General features: G+C 45.2%; 1 protein-coding gene across 3 annotated transcripts in view; it reads right to left on the reverse strand.

The window, feature by feature from the left end:
- Positions 1–524: 524 nt before the first annotated feature.
- hspa12a (heat shock protein 12A) overlaps positions 525–14,320 on the reverse strand; it is a 41,030-nt gene continuing 27,234 nt past the window's right edge. For 2 of the 3 annotated variants that reach the window (XM_056435760.1, XM_056435759.1), the window contains exons 7-12: positions 12,113–12,287; positions 9,272–9,358; positions 7,596–7,700; positions 7,246–7,504; positions 5,195–5,298; positions 525–4,201 (exon numbers count right to left, since the gene is read on the reverse strand). In XM_056435760.1, coding sequence (XP_056291735.1) covers positions 3,570–4,201; positions 5,195–5,298; positions 7,246–7,504; positions 7,596–7,700; positions 9,272–9,358; positions 12,113–12,287 — 1,362 coding nt within the window. In that variant the 3' untranslated portion in view covers positions 525–3,569. The remainder of the gene's footprint in view (positions 4,202–5,194; positions 5,299–7,245; positions 7,505–7,595; positions 7,701–9,271; positions 9,359–12,112; positions 12,288–14,320) is intronic. The other variant, XM_056435761.1, reaches the window with a different exon arrangement.

Genomic DNA, 14,320 nt, shown 5'->3' on the forward strand with positions numbered 1-14,320 from the left:
TTCGAACCCGCTACCTTGTGGTTACGGGACGACCGCTCTACCCGGTGAGCCACAAATATGGCGGCGTTGAGGTGTTCAGGACCTGAGTAGCTTTCTGAAAAAGTCTGATTTTGTTATATTCTGAAAAATAACAATACAATTGTCTTTATCCTGGTTCTATAATTTCAGAAATATAGAAAAATAGACATAGAAACATAGAAAAGTGTATAAGCTGTGATATCAAATATTTTTTGTGTGGCTCAGGGCACATTTTATTTGGTGTAAAATAGGGCCAAACAGCTCTTTGGATAGGAAAGGATGCTGACCCGATTTAGAGTCAACCAGACCATTAAAGCAGGGTATGCTTTAGGGCGGGGCCACACGGTGATTGACAGGTCGCTGTTGGAGTCGTCCCCTTTCAAAGTGCGTTGTCAGTTTATGAAAGTAAAAGTAACATGTGTCTAACTTTATGAGGACCCGTGTTTGGGTGTTTTCCAGCATTGCTGCTAAACCCCCGGATGAAAGGAGCCAACGCCACACAGAAGAATGTTCTCTTGAAATACACTTAGATTTTATTGGTGACAGTCTTGACAGTGAATACCTGGCATTGATTGAAATACACCCATAACTGTGTGGAAAAAGAAAAAAGAAGGGAAAAAAAAGACATTTCAGTAACTCAAGATTTAAAAAAAGAAGAAGAAAAGAACAAATCCTTTGCATCATCAATAAAGAAGTAGAAGAACAGCGTGTGCACTGTGTTGCGTCTCAGAGTGGCTGAGATGATCCTAACTAGAAGCTCAATCATTCTAAGCGGTAACATATTCTGAACGATTGTGTATTTTAGATTTAGTGTTAAGCAGTTACTTTTTAAATGATGCTAAGCGACCTCGACCACGCCCTCACCTCGGCCCGGTGGACCTCGGGGAGGCCCGGCTCGACGAGCCTTCGTACGTTTAAAGCTGCTGCGCGACGAGCGTCCCGAACACCGCGCGACACTCACGGCTTGCGTTACATCGTAAATCATCCGGCCGAATAAAACGCGAGAAAACACGTGTTAATAAACCCTCCTTTCCACTCGACGTCGTCCCGCGAGCACGGAGACGCGTGGAAGGGAACGCGAGCCGAGTCGGTGAGTTATCGGTAAAGTGGGCGGGGAGTTATATCACACGGAGCCCGCGGGACCCCGACACAGGCAGAAAAACACCACCATCATCACCATCAGTGGTAAAACCGTGACGCTGTGCATTAGTAATAGCAATCAACTAATTGTCTGCCGTGGAGTCGTTCCTACGTGACGCATGCAGCGCATGCATGACAGGATCCCCGCGGCGTCTCGCCGTGACTTAGACGACAGTTCAAACTACGAGAACACGAAGGAAATGGCTTGAGCGGCGGCGGCGGGCCCGTTGGATGCCGTCCAATCGAACGGGTCGATTCCAGCGCTCGTCGCCTGCGTCTCGCGTCTCTGCCGTCCGAGCGTCTTCAAGACGAGGCGCTCGTCTTTAGTCGGAATGCATATTTTTTTGTCATTTTATTTTATTTCTTTTACTTTCTTGAACAGACAAATCTTCCCAACGCCACGTTAATGCAGCAATTAGTTGCGTTGCTACTACTTGAGGGAGAGCGCCGGCCTTCGAGGCGACGAAGGCCCGGTTCCGGGACGATGCTCTGGACCCTCGCTCATGGATTCGTACTGGTTCGGACCGTGCCGGAGCTATTGTACCGGTACCCGAAATGACCCGGTGCCACGTGCTCTCGGAACTTCTTCTCTAAACGATAGCGGCATTCGATCCTCTTTGTTTCCAGATCTAGAAAAAGGGGGGCGGGGGGGTCTGTCGAGGGTACTGGTTCTGGCCATCGGTACCAGCCCTCCGTTATAAAGTGTGGATAGGGTTCATGATCCTTGACATCACACGGTATTCATACTAGGCACTCTTTACTTCAGACTTTAAATCCTCATAAACATAATCTTATGGTTATGTGGCTTTCAAGTCCATTATTGCTGACTATGTCTGACAAAAAGCGACAATTTCAGAATAAAATGCCTCTTGGTCTTCATATGACTTCCACTTGACTGTGTCAATAATCCACTGTGAGTTTCCTTCAGAACTTAACTCTCCTCCAGGCTTGCGGGGTGGGGATGGAAAATGGAGCTGGACACATTTACATTTCACTGTTATCATTTCAAAATGTATAGTTCTTTTTTTTTTTTTTTAAGGGCGGAGGCGTTCAAGTTTATTTGTTTGTGACTGTGGAAAAAGAAAAGAAAAGATGACGAGCGGGCGACACGCGATCTATGGAGCCGGCCTCGGCCTCTCTCCGCTGTGGCTGGTGAGAAAACAATGTCTGGAGATGTGAAAGCACACACACACACACACACACGCATGCACACACGCACACTCTCTTGGTTCTAAAGCTGCAGGAACAATGCTAAAAAAACCTCATCTGTACAATATTTAAATACTGTATTTACAGAAATAAACATACTTCATCGCTCGTCTCCCGACCGTGGCCCGTGACTTTTGTTCCACATCTCAATAAGTCAGAAGCGTAAACAAACAAAGGCAACAATAAGCGCATACTTTAGCTCGCGGCGCGGTTCACATTCCTGGATTCAGCGTTGACGGCGGCGGATCGCCTCGGAGGAACACACGGGTGGTTTTGCACGATGGGCCCTCTTCATGAAAAATCACGGGTACGGGGTGAGAAACGTATGAATTCTGACGGTCGTGAACAAAAAACAAAACCCGGTGGTGACTGGAGACTCTAGCTGTGTGTTCGTGAATCTGGAGCATTTGGTAAACTCTAACTACCCCCCCCCCCACCACTGATCCACTGATCCACGTCCAGTTTCCATCACGCACCGCCACGAATAACGGAGCCGACCTCATGTCCACTATTTTCTAAAGGCTCTCTGGAGTGAGGCACGTCTTTGGATACAACTCTTCTGGAAGAAGGGGGCGTGGCATCAGTGTGACGCATTAACAGTTTACACTCAAAAAGTCTAAAAGGCCCATGCAAAACCAAGAGGTATGGCCTTGGGCACTGCAGTGATGGGGAAGCACACGGAGATTGTGAAAGACCTCGCGCCCGACCCCGAGGACACGGCGTACAGACTCTTTTTTGTTGTTGCGTGCGCGGATAAGCAATGACCTGCGTCTGAGAAGGGAGGTGTGCAAAGACACATTCTGGATGCGGATGGTACTTTTATGTCTTTTTTCCCCCGGTTTTTTTCCTGACTATTTGAGAATCGCTCAGAGAGGATCTGAACGGCCGTCCTGTCGTACGCTATGGCCTCTGTCGTTGCCGTGTGGAGCCTCGGCGCGCCGTCTATGAACTCCTCAGGGGGCCCCAGAACCCATCCGGACTCTTCTTCTCTCCCTCATCCTCACATGGATTCGACATTCAAGCCCATTCCCTCCAACACTATAAACTGAGAGGGACTCGAGATTCATCATCATTAACCCCTTCATAGTAAATATCCCCACCTTGTGTGTGTGTGTGTGTGCGTGTGCGTGTTGCAAGCCTTATGTTTCCTTTCCGTTGGTTCCCGACCGTGACGTCATTCTTCGCCCTCTCTCCTTCTCTTCTCACTGGCTCAGGAAGTCGATGCTGGCTTTGACGGTGCGTCCGGTGGACACGTCCACCGCCATGGCCCGGATCTCCGTGTCGCCGAACTGCATGAGCGTCTGGATCTCGCGGCGCGGCGCGGCGCTCTCCGTCCCGCTCACGTCCAGGCGGAGCGTGCCGCACTTCCGGACGCCGGGCTCGCTGATGAAGCTCGCCTTCTCCTTCTCGGAGCAGTAGACGTGGATGACGATGACCTGCTGGGAGGGCTTGGCCGGGGTGTAGCTGCGCTTCACCAGCTCGCCCAGCGCCACCGACTGGTCGGCGGCGATGAAGGTGTCGAAGACGTCGGTGCACCAGCGCGTGCCGTCCTTCACCAGCAGCTTCTCCGCCGGGTGCTTGCCCTCCACGAAGCGGTTGAGGACGCCCACGCCGTATGTGAGGGGCGAGCGGCGGACTTTGATGATGCTGGGGTCCAGGCCGAACAGCACGGCACCTTTCAGGATGGTGAGGCCGACGTCGTGCGGGATGATGATGCGGCTGCGGCCCTGGAGCATGTTCTGGACGGCCAGCTGCAGCAGGGAGGACTCGGCAAAACCTCCCACGAGGAACAGGAACTTAATGTCGCTCACCTCCGGCTTCTCGAACAAATCAGCTGCGGGAGAAGAAGAGGGTCTCGATGAAGAACACACATTACGTCGATGTTACACATGTGTTTAAGATGGTGCTGGTGTCCGTGGATTGGCCCTGATGTTCACCACCGTTGAAAAGTTTGGGGTCACCCAGACAATGTTGTGTTTTCCATGAAAACTCACACTTTTATTTATCAAATGAATTGTAAAATGAACAGAAAATATAGTCAAGACATTGACATGGTTAGAAATAATGATTTTTATTTTAAATATTAATTTTGTTCTTTAAACTTGTGGCTCAAAGGAAGGCCAGTTTTATAGCTTCTCTCACCAGCATAACTGTTTTCAGCTGCGCTCACATAAAAAGGGCTTTCTACCCCTCCTTTAGTGTTTTAAGGCGATAACACAATGTACCAGTAGAACACTGGAGATGGGCCTCTATACACCTATAGAGAGATGTCATTAAAAACCAGAGAATAGTCATTTACCACATTAACAATGTATAGAATTTCTGATTAATTTAATGTTATCTTTATTATTTATACATACTAGATATTTCTAAGTGACCCCAAACTTTTGAACGGTCGTGTACATGTCATGTGGAACATTCCCTGTGGGATGTTGATACTCTCTTTGGTTTGAATTAGCTGCTTCTTGTGAATAGACGTTCACACCAGAATGAAGGCATCTAAACGTAGCTGCCCCTGACCTCTAGGTCTGTTGAGCCTCTGACACATGCAACCTCACAGCATGTGGGTCAGGTGTAGGAAACCCTGGGCGAAGCTAATTGGCTTATTTTCTGTGACTTTCTGATAATACCACGAGAAATGCACGCAGTGAGATTCATAAATGGTTCATAAACAATCATGAATCTGTTTTTTTTCTCGACATGAAGCAAGTGTGTCACTTTTGCGGTACACACTTTGTGGACGTACTGTAGGTCCTCGCTAAGCTACATCACACGGCACAGTGACAATGAAATAACACAAAAAGGACGTAGTTGTGATGCAGCTTACTCAGATGCTGGATGATGTGGTCTATGGTGGGCTTGAAGAGGGAATTCATAGCTTCTGGACTCATCCTCAGCATCCCCTGCGACGACCATTTCACGAAATCCACACTAGGATGTGAGTACATGTATAAATCAATGAGTATGAATGAGTTCATCTGCAGTTGGGTGATATGATCAAAAGCAATACTGCAATACTTTAGAGAAAGAAAAACTGCATCACAGACGAGTCAAACAACAAGAAAAAGAGTCTCCAGCTAGCGGCTCTGTGAGGAGCTACATGCCAACCTGAATGGGCTCAGGTCATTCATATTTACAATGCATTGTTTTTCTTTTGTTGTTGTTGTTTTTGCAATACCCTCTAAACATCCCAAATATCCCATTAAATAAGGAACCATAATCCTGCGTTCATAATTCACTCATTCTTTATGAGCTATTCTAAAAAAAATGGAAGGCCCTGATTGGTGTGTGTTGGGTCGATGCTCTCATGGACCATTTCCCTCAGTCCTCTCTGGAGGCCTGCGAGCACATCTCTCCGTGCCGGATGGAGTCCGACTGTGGAACCATTATTCCTGAAATAATCCACAGGATCCATCTGCTATGGTCCCGTGTGTGTGATTCCTGACGACACGAACATGTCAGTGTGAGACCGTGTTCACGACTTTCCGGCACAGTGAGACAGAGTACTTCCAGTTCGGCGTCATAGGAGCCCGGGGGGGCATTGAGGGCTCCAGTTTCTCCGGATGTCTGAGCTTCTCACCAACCCGACGAAGGAATCTCATTCGGGGTGCTTGTTTCCACAATCTCATTCTTTTGGTCACCACCGAAAAGCTCATGAGGGTCGGAGCATTGATGGTAAATCAAGAGCGTCGCCTTCCTGCTCAATCCATTTCAAATCTCCATTTCACCGCTGATGCCGCACTGAATCGCCTTGTCCATCTCGTGCTCCACCTCACCATCACTCGTGAAGACAGATTCTTGAGTTCCCTCGCTTAGGGCAGTGACTCACTCCCAACCTGGAAGGGGAAATCCACTGTTTTCTTACAGATAACCATGGACTCCGACTTGGAGCGACTGACTTTTATTCTGAGAGAACAGAGCTACATCAGAGGCAAGTCTGAGATCCGCAAACCGGACACTCTCTCTGCACCTTTAAATCCTGTCCATAACAATCCTAAACAGGAGTTGTGAACGTTCACATCTCTGGCGGAGGCCAACATGCACTGGAATCGTGTTTGACTTTGTGCAGAGGAAACAAAGCTCTCACTTTGAGCAACAATAACTCTGGTACACTCCCACTAGGGTTGCCTGGGGGGTCACTGGCATAAATCTTCTCTAAGGCCAAAAAACAGAGGTAGTCTGGATGGGCAAACTCCCATGACCCCTCCAAGAATTGGAGCAAACTCTCTGTTCACCACCACCTCGGTCTGCCTCTCCACACTGAAGACTCTTGCCATCCAAGGCCGCCCAACAATGTTGAATCTTGCCGAGAAGCTTTTTAAAGAACCGTAGCAACATCTGCCTGGAATGTAGATGGCTCTTCCCCCAAGACTTCAAACTTTACCTACGACAAGGAGGCCGTGCTCCTCCAGTGAATCGCCACTTTAAGCTTTGAGAGTTTGGTTGCCCAGTGACCTGAGAGCTGTGTTATCAGGGCCAATAGATTCTGGTTGGCTCTCCCAAGGCAAAGTGGTCCGAGGTGAGGGCCAGGCTAAGAGCGATTCACTGACCCTCTGCATATCTTGCAGAAAAGAGTTGTCGCAACCTGGCCCAGGACAGGGAAACCATTGCTCCTGTGAGGAAAGGGGAGCTTGCTGGCGAGGATCTTGTAGCTAGGCCTTCAAACAACCTATTATGGAACAGGGATTGGCAATTGGGGTCTGGGGCATTGCACGTCGGGCAGCAGGGACCTACGAGTGCCGAGCAATGGCATCACAGACTGGCTCTGGCTTTGAAAGATCTTTCATCTGGCTTTCATCTTATCTTATACCTATGCATTCCTGTTTAGGGTGATAGAGACACTCATTCCAATATGTCAGGTCTCCGGTAAACACTCACTTGCTTTTGCGCAGGGCGTGTTCCACGCTGTGGCCCCGGAACTTCTTGTAGTAGTCGATAAAGGAGAAGGGCAGGTTGATATTGAGGGGGTTGGTTCTATCAGGGGCCGCTGCCCTCTTCCGAGACTCAAACGCAATCATCAGGTCCACCCAGGCCGCCGGCCTCTTGATCTTAAATTGGTCAATGAAATCCTGGCCAAAGATCTTACACAGCAGCTTCTCAAATTCATAGTCAATGCCGAGGGAGCCGTAGGGTCCGCCTGGGAAAAGACAAGCAACCGTGAATGAAACCAAACAAGAATAAAACCACAGCTGCATTCAGCAGAGATACATGACGGTACGTCCTTTTACCTGAGGCCTTGTAGAGCTCTTTGAGATGTCCCTCTGGAAGACGGATCTGATGCACTGTCAGGTCCACTGTTCCTCCGCCACAATCCACCACCACATAGCGGTCACCTGCACAGAGATTAATTGATCACGGTGTGCAGTACCGCAGTTGTCAAACAGCATCCTTCCTGACCGGACCCTCTTATCGACCACTACTCTGATTGGCTGCGATTAGGAACATTCTCAGGGGAAGTTGGAGTTGGACCTGACTCGTTGTGACACTTCAGCTTCTTGAACCAGGCCACACCTCTGTGTCTGTAGTGTCAGCAACCCAATGATGAGGGGATGAAAGAAGAGAAACTGGCCGAGGGAAAGAGTGGGATAAGGAGTGGCTTTGGCTACGACAACATAGTGGACATTAGATCATTCACACACATCATAAGCATTCTTTGAAATAAGTTTTTTTGAGAAATCATAGGTTAGGACACTTATAAGCTCGATAGCTCCAGCCTTGAACCTTTCGGTCAGCCACTTTCTTCTTTTGTTGAATTCTGATGGTTGTATATTTTGCTGATCGAAATAAACTAAACTCAAACTCAAATTGTTGGGTTGTTTGACTGACAGCAGAGACAACAGGCTGGGGCACGGAGTGGTGAGACAGGACGGTGACTGTGGCTATAAGGCCATTTAGCAGACGGTCGCAAGTAAGAATTTAAACCGTTCACTTGAAACCTCAACGTCTAAAATATGAATTCTTCCCTTCTGGGAAAATATTTTGTTCCTCTGATTTGCAAAACAGAATGTATGTAATGTTCTGGTGTTTCTTTAACACCACAACTCAATGGATTGATCTGGGCAACAAAGTCATTGATTCACACTCATAGTCATACTCCATTTGATTGGTGCATGCTAGAAGTATTCTTTAACCACGAATCTGTAAATTCTTGAAGAAAACTTCTTTCATGACTCAATGTAAAAAAACAAAAACATGGAGAAAACTATTGCTGAGTTCAAGTGAATGTGTCTGCTGTGTAATCCACGTCTCATGTATCCACTCATACGCCGACATGAGAGAAAAAACACATTTTCTTCAAGAACATAACACAGGGTGAGTAACGGCTATACAGCTGGTCATTTTGGTTCATCTGGCCATCATTTCTATGAGTTATGATAACATAGTACGTCTGATCAGGTCATGGACACGTGGATCCTCCGCTGCACAGGAAACTGTGTGTGCACAGATGTGGTACACACAGGAAGTCTGTCAACTGGGATTATGTTAACAGGCGTTATAATAATAATAATGAAAATTGCATTATAACTTGACTATTTATCTTCTTTTACTGAGTTTCACCAAACTGGGAGTTTCTTTTCAACCTGTGTGATCATCTGCCAATTACCAATAACAAGCGTTGAGAAAATAAAACCCACGTTGTAATAAAACTGTAGTTTTTCTTTCAGGACTTTGGAACTAAACGTAAGCAGTGGGACGGACACACATTTAAATTACAGTTACGTATTACGATTTTTAATACAACCGCAATGAAATAAAAACATCTCCAGATTGAAACCCCTCCAAGATCGAACCTCCAAAGCTAGAAGCTAAGATGGCCGAACGGCAGCATAGGAAACAGCAAGAGCATTCGTCCTAAAGGAGGGAAAGGAAATCATATCAGAAGAGTAAAAGAGAAAGACTCTACCTTCTTCCAGCTCCGACCAAAGCTCCCCTATGACATTTTCCACCAAAAAGGTGCGGCTCTGCCGGTTGCGCCGGACATTCTCCTTTGCTGGTTGTTAACAGAGAGAGAATGTGGTGGTGAGTGTGCGGCGTGGAGCTGTGTGGCTCATATACAGAGGGGTGTGAGAGAGGCAAGCAGCAAGCTGAGATGCACATGTATCCACACCGGGAGCAAGAATTACACAGAGAATGACCTTCGTTATAATAACAGGTTATGAGATGTATAGGTTCATGAGATATCGATCATTCGCCTGTAATTTGAGGAGTATACACCAGTAGAGCTATGGACTATATGTCACATTAATTATGTAGCACAGTGTTGACATGCAGTGAAAGTGACACGTGGCTCCAGCTGGAAGTCCCGCCCCCAAAATAAGAAACCGATAATAAAAGTTAAATAAAACTCAAACGTTTGCAGGTGATTTATAATGTGCAAAGGGAAATGCATAAAGGCAGTAAATCAGTTTTTTTAGTTGAATACGTCAACATGTTTCTGCAAAGGTGCTTTTGATTTAAAGAAGATATCATTTAAAAAAAACGTCAACAATGCTCTCCAAAGACTGGTGTTTTTTTTAGATATCTAACAACCCCAGCGGACGAGCACAGGCGACTCAGGAAGGCCATGTGACCTGAGTGGGAGGAGCCAGAATATCTGGCAGAATCACGGGAAACAACAGAGAGCGTGAAGGACAACTGTCCGACTCTCATTAGCGCATCAGAGGTCTAGAGCTCACATTACGACCACTTGACCCCATGACCTTACGTAGGGTTGTGCAGAAGTTTGTTCGTATTCGGCTGGATTTATTCACTTGGTCTTATTTTATTTAAATATCATTTGTATTGTAAAACATGTACACACAGTACATCAACCCCCCCCCCCCCTCTACACACACACTCAATTTCTATATAAACCAAAATGTCTCCATCAAAAATTTAACGACGCAAATTATTGAGACTGACACTCAAGTGTCCAGAAGTCTCACCACAATGTCACTGGTTCAGCACACTGCGCTCGTTTCTCTACATAACACAGGAATGTGACGTAAAGCCACGTGTTTGTTTTTTCCCGTTCAGGAAGCCACACCCACGGACCGGCCGGCCAATAAGAGGCCACCTGGACCAACACACGCCGGCTCCACTGCCAACTCAAAACGACCCCCGCTGAGTCGCTGTTAAACGTCAACAAAGAAAGCCAAGAATAGTTTATACTATTTATGGTTTTACTTATGGTATTACTCATGGTGTTACTTATCATATTACTTATACTTTTACTCATGGTGTTACTTATCATATTACTTATGGTGTTAATTATGGTGTTACTTATGGTATTACAATATATTCATGAAGCATGTAGATTATTAATTGACTTCCTTCTGGGAAAACGCAATAATATTGACCTGAAAACAGCCATTAGGGGGCTGGGTTCTAGAGTTTGTAGAGAGCCCTGGACAGAGTCTCAAAAAGACAAAAAGAAGACCGGAACCCTCTCAGTTCTGGACGGGAAGGATTCTCATAGCCACCGTCTCAGGGCAGTTAGTAAAATTAAGTGCAATCTCTTGGTTTCTCTTACAAGGAAAGGGATTTGTTTAATTTTTTTGTGTCGCTAAGGAAGACTTTTCTTTCAGAATGAGAGTACTGGACAAAAAGAAAGAAGTGGTGTTGGCAACACAACCACAACAAAGGTCTCCTGTTCAAAGTCCTGTGTTGGTTGCTCCCATCCGCCGACCCTCCCAGTGATCTTTGTCGATATTAATAATACGTCCATCGCTCTGACATGTTGCATCGTCCGGTGGATGTGTTTCATTGGAGTGTCCAGAGTTATTATCCTTTGGCTTTGCCTTCTTCCTGATGATATTCTAATACTTTGATTGGAAAGTAATTTAAAAAAAGATTCACAGAAAGACTCCTTTATCTTTCAGCGAACAGCATTCACGCAGCCTATTGCAATGAACTGGGTTATGATGACTTGAGTCTTAGTTTGGGTTTTATTCATGCGGTGATCTAAAACATTATTTTTCTTTTTCTTTATATTGTGTGTCACTGTTTTATGTTGTATTATCTGAAACTTTGTGTCATGTGCTAATCTTGCTGTCTTGGCCAGGACACTCTGGTAAAGGAGATTTTTAATCTCAATGAGGCATTTCCTGGTCAAATAAATGTAAAATAAAATAAAAAAATGCAATAACAGCTTTCTTAAAGTGAATAAGTTCTATTTTACATTGTCACGTGAACACAGCTACAGTAGATGTTGCAGGAGATATTAGTGTGTTCTTTCTGAATGCAGATTATAGGATGGATTCAGACTGGCTTTTATGGAACGTGTCAAGAGATTGGCTCTTAAATAAAAAAGGAAATACATTTTTTTTATTAGAAGGGGTCTGGAGAGGAGGCTGTGAAAAATGTGACATTTAATATGCACGAATAATGACAGAAAATTGACAATCGACTACAAATTACTGTAATATATATATATGTTTATTACAATAAGTGCATACTGCTATAAAGCTAGCGTTTTCTTGGTTAATTGGTAGGTTCTGTGTTGAAGAAGCAAAAGCATCGCCATTGTTGGAAAGGAATCAAAGGAAGTCATGCATTTCTGTCTGGATTTAAAAAGAAAGCGTGTTTACCATGACCTGGTGAAACTACGGAAGAAACGACATTCAACAGGAGAAAACAATGTCAGTACGAACGTCTCCGAAGAGAAACTGTAGATACACACAGTCAGCAAAATGTCCTCAGGGTGCATGCTGACGGGTGACTGACGCCGTGTGAAAGCCTTGGCGACGGCGTGGAGGCGGCGTACCTTGGGTCATCCCGCTGCCCACGTTGTCCGTGGGGCTGCAGCCGTTCTGGGTGCCGTTCTGGGAGGCCAGGTCCACCATCTGGTGGAGGCGGAGCTTGCGGCAGTAGATCGACGCCGCCTCCGGTTCTAAGGCGATGATCAGCTGCTCCGGGATTTCACGGGACACCAGGCCGGACTACGCGAGAGAAGAAGACGGACACACATGAACGATGGGCTTGTTTTTCAGCTTCTCTCCCACAAATGATTCATAATCGTGAGTCAAAAGCCCAAAAACACTGTCTGTGCCACTAGTTCTGTGAAATAGGCACTGGAGATATCTACGTATATGTATATTCCCCGTTATTGAATTAGAATTTCATATGATTAGCACTTCAGTGTCGCTTAAATGTGACTTACTTGTGGTACTTTTGTAGTTTTATTTTCTTGATGAAATGTTACTTTCTGGATTCTTGTTGTTTCTGAGTTTGTACTCTTGGTTGAATGCACTTATTTTAAGTCGCTTCGGAGAAAAGCCTTTGCTAAATGACTTGTAATGTAATATGATATCCAATATTTATATTAATAAACATGTACACTACCGTTCAAAAGTTTGGGATCACTTAGAAATGACTTTATTTTTCAAAGAAAAGCACTGTTTTTTCAATAAAGATAACATTAATCAGAAATACACTCTCTACATTGTTAATGTGGTAAATGACTATTCTAGGTGGAAACGTCTGGTTTCTAATGAAATATCTCCAGAGGTGTATAGAGGCCCATTTCCATCAACTATCACTCCAGTGTTCTAATGGTACATTGTGTTTGCTAATCGCCTTAGAAGACTAATGGATGATTAGAAAACCCTTGTGCAATTATGTTAGCACAGCTGAAAACAGTTATGCTGGTGATATAAACTATACAACTGGCCTTCCTTTGAGCTTGAAGTTTGAAGAACTAAATTAATACTTCAAATATTAATCATTATTTCTAACCTTGTCAATGTCTTGACTATATTTTATATTCATTTGATAAATAAAAGTGTGATTTTTCATGGAAGACACGAAATTGTCTGGGTGGTCCCAAACTTTTGAACGGTAGTGTACATGTGTTTTTTTCAACACCGTAAGTACTGTGAACGAACAAGGCACGGGGTCAACGAGGTCAACGGTGTTTTGCACAGGTTGCACGTTATTGTTTTGAAAATGTATGCAGCGTAAAAGTCTTTATTGCCAAATATTTGAACTTGTTTTATTTAGTTTTTCACAGGTTGCACTTATTGTCATTATCTTGAATATATATCCAGTGTAAAACAGCTTAATTGTACTTAAAATAAGCTATTTCTTTGCCATTTTTTGCACATATATTACTTTATTTGCATTGTTCTCACAAAGTGATTGCACATTTGGTTTAACTTGAAAGTGGTTGCAATTTTTCTTTATTCTACTATTTGAAAAAGCACAGATGGAGGAGGCACAAAAGGTTATTTCAATAAAAAGTCAGCACAGACCATTTTGTTGGAGCATGAAACATTTTTTCTTCCTCCAAAGTGGGGCGTGGCAGAAAGAGTTTGAGAACCACTGCATTACACACTGTTATACGATCATATTGATGATGCCAATATTCCATCAGTTCTATTGAGTTTCATTGTAAGGCTCCTTTGTTTCAATGTTTTCCTCCTGACTTAGTTCACGGGGATGCTCGCTTTCAAAGTCCAATGAAGCTCCCCTGCTCCTGTCTGGATGAAGAAGTGGTGCTTGGCGTTAGCGTTTGCATCACCGGGTTGCAGTGGGCGCGGCCGCCGTTCACTGGCCCTCCCTCTGTCCTCCACGAGCATCCAATGCTGAGTCACTGCAGACGCTCCCTTTCTCTCTAGCTCGGTGTTGTGCGGCTCCTCCCTCCAGCCCCACTGCAGAACTGCTGGAAGCTCTCCTCTTCCTCCCTGTTTCTGCCCTCGTCATTCGTACAATCCCCCCTTCCCCTCCTCGTTAAGCTCGCCCACCAGGGATGTGATCGGGACAAAAGGATGATGTCAGGAATCTGAATCCACACAAAAGACAATGCTCAAAAGTGGTTTACCCGTACCACAGTGAGATATTAAATAGTAACAACATTTTGGTAAAGATATGAATCTTTAATCATCATTTTTGACATAACCAACGGATCGTGTAACAGTGTGTCATGTGACAGGTGTCCCTCGCAGTGATGAGCCCATAGAGAAGTATCCCCACC

Source organism: Pseudoliparis swirei, chromosome 17 (genome assembly GCF_029220125.1).
Source record: "Pseudoliparis swirei isolate HS2019 ecotype Mariana Trench chromosome 17, NWPU_hadal_v1, whole genome shotgun sequence".
Classification (NCBI taxonomy): domain Eukaryota; kingdom Metazoa; phylum Chordata; class Actinopteri; order Perciformes; family Liparidae; genus Pseudoliparis; species Pseudoliparis swirei.